Source organism: Bactrocera latifrons, unplaced genomic scaffold (assembly GCF_001853355.1).
Source record: "Bactrocera latifrons isolate USDA-ARS-PBARC rearing strain unplaced genomic scaffold, ASM185335v1 scaffold_699, whole genome shotgun sequence".
In the NCBI taxonomy this organism is placed as follows: Eukaryota; Metazoa; Arthropoda; class Insecta; order Diptera; family Tephritidae; genus Bactrocera; species Bactrocera latifrons.
In genome coordinates, this window is record NW_017537377.1 from 41,470 (window position 1) to 49,076 (window position 7,607).

The 7,607-nt window shown below is 33.1% G+C and overlaps 1 protein-coding gene across 1 annotated transcript; it reads right to left on the reverse strand.

The window, feature by feature from the left end:
- Nucleotides 1-6,255: 6,255 nt before the first annotated feature.
- Nucleotides 6,256-7,249, reverse strand: LOC108975765. Its single transcript, XM_018944478.1, has 4 exons — nucleotides 7,116-7,249; nucleotides 6,736-7,040; nucleotides 6,471-6,682; nucleotides 6,256-6,391 (listed from the first exon to the last, which is right to left on the reverse strand). Exons 1-4 carry the CDS (start codon nucleotides 7,180-7,182, stop codon nucleotides 6,385-6,387), a joined length of 591 nt encoding a protein of 196 aa, XP_018800023.1. The 5' UTR covers nucleotides 7,183-7,249; the 3' UTR covers nucleotides 6,256-6,384.
- Between the last annotated feature and the right edge of the window lie 358 nt (nucleotides 7,250-7,607).

Sequence of the window (7,607 nt, forward strand, 5' to 3'; positions counted from 1 at the left end):
GATTGATTAAAGAAATTGCCAGGCAAGACAATTCCAAAATATGCTTTGTGCCAGACAAAATGAATGCAGAAATCTACAATACTTTGTTGGAACGAAGACGAATATCTCGATTTTGCTGGTAATTTGCATGGTGATGACTGAATTTACTATCAAATTCAGCGATCCACTTAGCCAGGAAGATAAAGGCGTTCCTTATTCTCTTCAGATTTAAATCCGATCGAAGATTTGTGCGGAATTCTTGCAGGTATCTTTCTATAACAGCTAAAGTGTGAATTTTTTCATCATGTAAAATTGGAGAAAGTACATAAGGGTAATAACAGAATATTTTTTAACACAATTCTATTAAAATAAACTATTAGTTATTCATCGAATCCTTAAAATCAAATCTTTTAAGATGTTTTATTACTTCAGGAACTTCCCAAAAAATAAAAAGACTATCATCTTAGTTTCAAAGTCGATAAATAGAACACAAAATATTATAAATCGCATGCGGATCAATGTTTTTTCTAATGTTAACATTGATTTAGAAAAAGAGATAAGGGATTGTTAGCGAAAAATTCAAAACGCATCAAGGTCAAAAAAGTTATAGTATTATCAAAATATACATAAGAAAATGTGAATATGTACATATGTATATAGTTTATAGTATAGTATATACATATGCGCCTCATCAAAACATGTAGCTAAGTTAAAATTGGCACGCGACAACTAAACGATTTAATTTATAGTAAACTAAAAGTGCATTATTTGTTCCCGTATGTACAATAGGCATATGTAGTACATGCATATAATAGAAGTAAAATTCTTGTAATACTAATTGCTGCATGTTTTTATGGATATTTGTGTACTGTTTTACTCCTGAAGTTAGGCAATCGGTATGCACCTTATTACTTACATATATTCAATTTAGTTTGGCTATGACAGAAAGTTCAAAGTAATAATAACCATAATATTGTCGATCTCGACATGTGATTTAAAACAGTTTTAGGCAAACATCAAGTTAATTATTTTTGGATTGCCTGATTGATTGTAAAATATATTTCAATCATAAATATTTTCTTCAAATTGAAACCAARAATTCATACATACATATTCACAAGAATATTTAAAATGTGTTTAATTGGTGATAATATTAATATTTTGTTTTACATATTTTGGATCAGTTTTATCTTTTTAATGAAACAAATTTCTCGTAGCGGCGCAAAGCAAAATTTTGTGGGATGCTCATCTTTTAATACTTTAACAATCAGTTGGTGTTAAGTTGGTCTTTTGTAAAAACACCATGAGCATACAAGTGAAAATAATATTCGCTATTAGACGTATAAAAACATTACTGAATGTACATATGTACTCGTACATTCCAATAGTAATGAAGTCATGACTGACAGAAGAAAGTATTGTTGTGGTGAAAAAATTGACCTACAAAGCTTTGGGAAAATCAAATAAAAAGTTTTACTCTTGCTTCACTACATATACATAATAAAATTCAACGTATTTTCATTTAAGAAAATGTGTACTAAAATATTCATTAAACAAAATARAAGAAGTAATGAAGTGCAAATTCGGGAAATGTACTGTCATTTCATACTATTGCAACTTGCCATACCTTCGAATGTTGGCAAGGTTTTATTTTAAATTTGTTGCGAAAGAACTCAACATTTTTTTAAATTAAAAGTCATCGACTAACGTAGTTTAATTTTTTTTTTAATACCTGTCAGATTATATTAAAACTATATTATTTTAATTCTCATTTCACGAAAATATCATACATACAGATGAGAAGTTTTAAATCACTATTTACAGTACAGATTGATCAGAAAAGGGTTGGCTGATTGAACAAAATTTACACTTTACTCAGGTAGACTCGAGAACATAAACCCAAGCAATTTTATAAACATATAATATAACCCATTCACCAAATTTTATATTTTTTCGTCAATAAGCTATACACATATGTAATATATTACGTTCAGTTAATTTTGTCAAAATATTTTAGATTTTGGCCAATATATTAGGTTGTCAAAAAAGTCTTGCGGTATTTTAACTAGTCGGTTTTATTCGTCGCATTGGGTTATGCTATACCTTTTTGGAAAGCTCATTTCACGTGTTTGATTGATTTTCGTTTCTTTTAAGTCGTTCGTGAGTTATAGCGTCGCAAACATGGAGCAAAATAAAGAGAAAATACGGCATATTTTACAGTACTATTACGATAAAGGCAAAAATGCATCTCATTCCCAAATTCCTTTTCCACCGACGGAAGGCCTGTCGTCGAAAATAAATACCGCAAATATATTGCCAGACTTTTTTGACAACCTAATATATGGCCAAACCGAAAGTTTGAAAATCTCATATTAGGTAAAGGGGTAGYATTATTAACAGAAAGAAATGTTCTCTGAATTTCATAAACCAATATACATATGCGGTATTTGAAAATACTGATATTAGTCATGTAGGATCCAGGGCAAGTTTTCATCCGATTTTATCCAGTTTAGGCACAAATTTCTTGCAAATAAGTTCTCAACCTACCCCAATAATGTCAGAAATTAAGTAATCAGCCATTCCATATCTTTGATTCCAGTATATCTAATACAATTATTTCCGATATTCCTCGTGACTTCTTAAGTAAGTGGAAATGTGTGATATTTTAATAGTTTAAAAGTTCCTTGTATCTCCGATAATGAAACTTAGTACACATGTTCCTTTTATCCATAAAAATGAAAGATAATGAATTCATTGTTGATGGACGTTATAACTCCAATGCCACATAGGTAGGTACATTTATGGTTTGAAAATGTGGGCGCATATCTCCGGACCTATTCGAAAAATAAATAACATAACTAAGATATTTTCATATTACAGTGTGAAAATAGGCGAAATAGGAACATCTTAAGTCTAAAAGTTGTCAAAACCGAACTATAACTGTTCTAGCCCCCAGTTACTGAATACGAAGTCCCTAGCAGGCACCTGATGACTTCTTAGCAAATAGCATTTCATTCTGTTAATAGTATGTGGTGTTGSCAAACCAAAATAAAAATCTCGTCAATACCACACCTGCGTCCGATGTACCTGATATAAGATTTTCGAACTGCCAGTTGCCTTTATACAGTATACATATATCGGTCAATGTTTAAAATAACTTAAACAAAATTATCTGAACGTATGATATTGGATATACTTTAGTTTAATGTCGAAAATATGTCAATTTATATTATAATAGACATACAAATACATACATAATGATTTACGTTATTCTAACAATCCTTATGACGAATATGTCGGCCTAGTTTGTCACTAATTTATTTATAAATTTGCTTGAATACACGTTCTCGAGTGTACCTGAAAAATGTCAATGGTTAATGCAACAAGTCCAGACTTCTTTCTGCCCCAATATTTTTTATGGCGATTTCCAACTTTCCGTCCGTTTCTTCTTCTTCTTTACTGGCATAGACACCGCCTACTCGGTTATAGACAAGTTAAAAACAGAGCTCCAATCGTATTTTCTTTTCACTATTTGGCGTCAAGTCGAGATACTAAGTTTAGCCAGGTCCTGATCTCTCCAACGGAGGTGAAGTCTCCTCTTCCTCTGCTTCCACCGCCGGGTACTGAATCCAAAATCATCAAAGCTGGATTGTTCGTTTCCATCCAGACAATATAACCTAGCCAGCGCAGCGGCTGTCTCTTGATTCTCTGAACTATGTCAATGTCGCACAGCTCATATTTCACCTACTGCGGTACTCGTCGTTGCCAATGCGCTAGGCCCCATAATTCTTCTAAATCTTCCTAAATCCGACTCACCAGATAATGATATTGACATGCCTCCGCACCATATAGAGGGGCGGAAATGATAAGATACTTGTAGAGTTTGGTCTTTGTTCGTCGTGAGAGGATTTTACTTTTCAATTGCCTACTCAGTCCAAAGTAGCATCTGTTGGCAAGAGTGATTCTTCCTTGGATTTAAAGGCCGATATTGTTGTTGGTGTTGATGCTGGTTTCAAGAGAGATGAAATTATCAACGACAAAGTTATGTCTGTCAACAGTTACGTGCGAGCCAAGTTGTGAGTGCGATGACTGTTTACTTGATGGAGATATTTCGTGTTCCMYTCGTTCACTACAAGACCCATTTGCTTTGATTATTTACCCAGTCTGGAGAAACAGACTAACGGAACGGATATTGACGGCAATGCTATCAATTATTACCTGCATACGACAGCAGCTGTGCACTCTTATAGAAAATTTTATCTGCTCGATTAAGTTCTGCATCTTGACTTTTTTTCGCCAGCAGTAAATTGTGGAAGTCGTAGGATAGGCATTCACATTGTCTGAAACCTCGTTTGGTATCGAACGGCTCGCTGAGGTCCTTCCCGATCCTGATAGACCATTTGGCTTTTCTCAACGTCAGTTTAGTTCTCTCCATAACTTCTSTACTCTCTGAACATAAGCCACGAGATCACCACTTTGGGTGTTGCAAGTATATTCAGGCTGAAAACCTTCAGTTAGTTGCCACATCTTTTCGTAGAACTTTCAAGTATTACCCCTGTCCAGTTTCTCAAGCTCTTCATACTAATGCACACTGGAGACATTTCGTCCATCTATCTGAACATAATCGATCTGGTTACGAACTATTCGATCCGGAAACTACAAGGTAGGTAGAAGGTAGATTAAGTAGACATATTTTTTTAATTGTAATATTATATTAATGAGAGATATGGGCTTAATAGTTTATTATAATTTTAGCTGACGTGAAGTTTAATATTACCATAATACTAAGTGAGTCAATGAACTCTAGTATAACTTAATAAAACCTCAATTTTGAATGTATTCCAGTCACGATTTTGCCGATTATCGAATGTTGATTTCTTTCGCTACATTTTTATACCCTTGCAGTATGTTGCTACAGAAAAAAATTCGATTTCCTAGATGGACTTAAATTTTGAAAAATTGGCCCTTCCGAGGTCAAAATTCACTTTTAGGTGAAATCACTAATCTCGAGATCGAAAATAACGTGACATACCTTTTCGTGGGTTTACAGGAGAAGCAATAAACCGTACAAAAAGAAAACCACTTGAGATATTGAAACAAAATTTTCAAATCTGAATTAACATGGAACTGTAAGTACATATATTTTATATAAAAAATAAATAAAACATAAAGCAAATTTTATATTAGGCGTTTGAATTTTCATTTTTGAAACAGAATAACGTATGATCAATCTAAATTTGTTTAAAAACTAAAAATTTAAATATTAATATTTTATTTGGTTGGTGGAGGGGTCTACTGCCGGGAACTCTCTATCAACTCCATTTTCAGACTTTCTGCCTATTGCAGTGTTTTCCAGGCCGAGGTTGCAGCTATTAAAGTAGCAGTAGATTTACTGCCCCAGTGTGCAGMCTCCTTCAGAGAAGTGACCATCAACTCAGATAGCAGAGCGCCAATACTAGCCTTGAACTCATTAACAGTGCGTTCAAGGCTAGTCAAAGAGTGTCTAACTTCGCTATTAATAGCATCGATTGTCTTTGTGATAAGACTGGTATGGCTAGGTCACAGTGGAATCGCAGGGGGCCTATTCTGTAACTCGATTCGAAAAAAAATTTACTCGATTTCGGATTTTTTATATTCCGTAACTCGATTTTCGGATTTTCAAGCCAATTTTTAAATATTCGTTAGCTTTTGAGTTGTAGAAAGCAAAAACAAAAATTGTACGTATTTATTCTGGCACAGGGTATTACAACTTTCGAAAAATTATAAAGTAGATCCGAATTTTGAATAGAATACATTTACGAATCGAGGGTCTCAGGAAACTGAAAAGATATTGAGCTAGCAACAAAAGGCACCTTGAACCGCTAGTGGATCAGTGTAGGTATCCCACCGTACTGGGACTACTCAGCGTTTTGTCATTTAACCTAAATTAACTAAAACACATTGAACATAACCAATAAAAATAAACATAAACAATAAATCAAGGCTAACTTCGTGATAAAAATAAATAAATAAAATAATACTACAAATACTTATTTTTACATGAGTGCTTAACCTTATTTTTTTTAACGACATCAAGCACTTGATGATACGTTTTGTCCAACTTGAGGATTTCTGATCGCCGAGACTTACGCTTTGTGACATATGTATATGCATGTAGTATAATGTGGTGAATCGTAATTAATAAAAAAAACTCAATTCTGAATTTTTTGATAATACGTTATTTCGCATTTTAGGTGACGATATGCTTAATATTTTTCACACCAACTCAATATAATAAATTTCACTTATCTCATTTTAACATGTTTTCAATACAATTTTAGCAATAAAGTAAAATCCAAGTTAATATCCTTCAATATATGTAAAACAGGAAAATACCAAATTTAGCCCTTCGTTACTTGTTTTTGTTTAATTTCTTTTGATCATATTGTCGAAAGAAAAATTTTGAAGTACATTACATAAAAATTGATTTATATTAAAACCACAAGTACTACCGCTTTCTATTGATTTTTCTTCCATTAGCACTACCAGCACGTTTGCGGCCACGTCCCGACCTTCCGCGTGAGTAACTTCGTTTAGCTGTTGATTTCCGGGCACAACTGCGTCCTYTTGGTCGGCCTCGAATTTTTTTGGAACGATGAGGCGATGCAAACCCCAAGTCAGGGTTAACTCGTCGGCCATCAAAATTGTTTGGCACGTTACATTTCTAAAATGCAGAACTTAATCAAAATTTAAGATATAATGTGAATTAGGTATTACAGTCATCTTCGAAGGTACTATGCTATTCTTATCAGCATCATTTTGAACCACCGGGTTTCCAGTTCCTATTGCTGGCTGTTGAACTTGTAGGTTCCCTGATGTTGGCACAATTTTGGTGTTTTTAACATTGCTTGAACGAAAATTGAAAGGCATGCGTATGGTTTCGTTGGTTAAAGTTAAAATCCCTAGCGATTGGCCCACACTTAAAGCACGCTGCAAAGCGATCCGAACATTTCCATGGCGCGTATTATTATCAGCAATTAGTTGTTCTTCAATGTCTTTGCAAATATGATCAAAAGTGTCACCTGCAACGCATATTTAAACGTATATATGCTTATTAAAAGCAGATAAAAAAACAGTAGTTCTTTTAAAAGTATTACAGAGCTCCGGCTTGCGACTTAGTGTCTCCAAAATATATGGCAACAATGTTGAATTTGGATCCTCCATTGAAATAATATATATATATATATATATATGTATATATATATGTACAAAAAAGAATTTGGGAACAAACTTTTCAAATAAAAACTGAATTAAAAATGAATTATGAACATTTTTGATTTTAAAAGCTTTGAAGAAGATATTTATTTATTTTGACTTGTAGTATTCGACAAAGTGCTGTGCTGATTGTGTAATATAATAGGATCTCGGAATTCCTCAATTACTTACAAGTGATATAATTTCGTATATATGAAATACTTTTTTTAACTACAACTTTTTTCTCAATAATCGTTTATTGTTACTTCTGCGAATATAGTTATTGTTGATAAATATTAATTAAGTTGACTAAACATTTTCAGTATGGTATATATAAACAGGTTTTACCTATGATGTGTTGGTATTTGGTAAAACAGTTAGTCAGATTATACAAG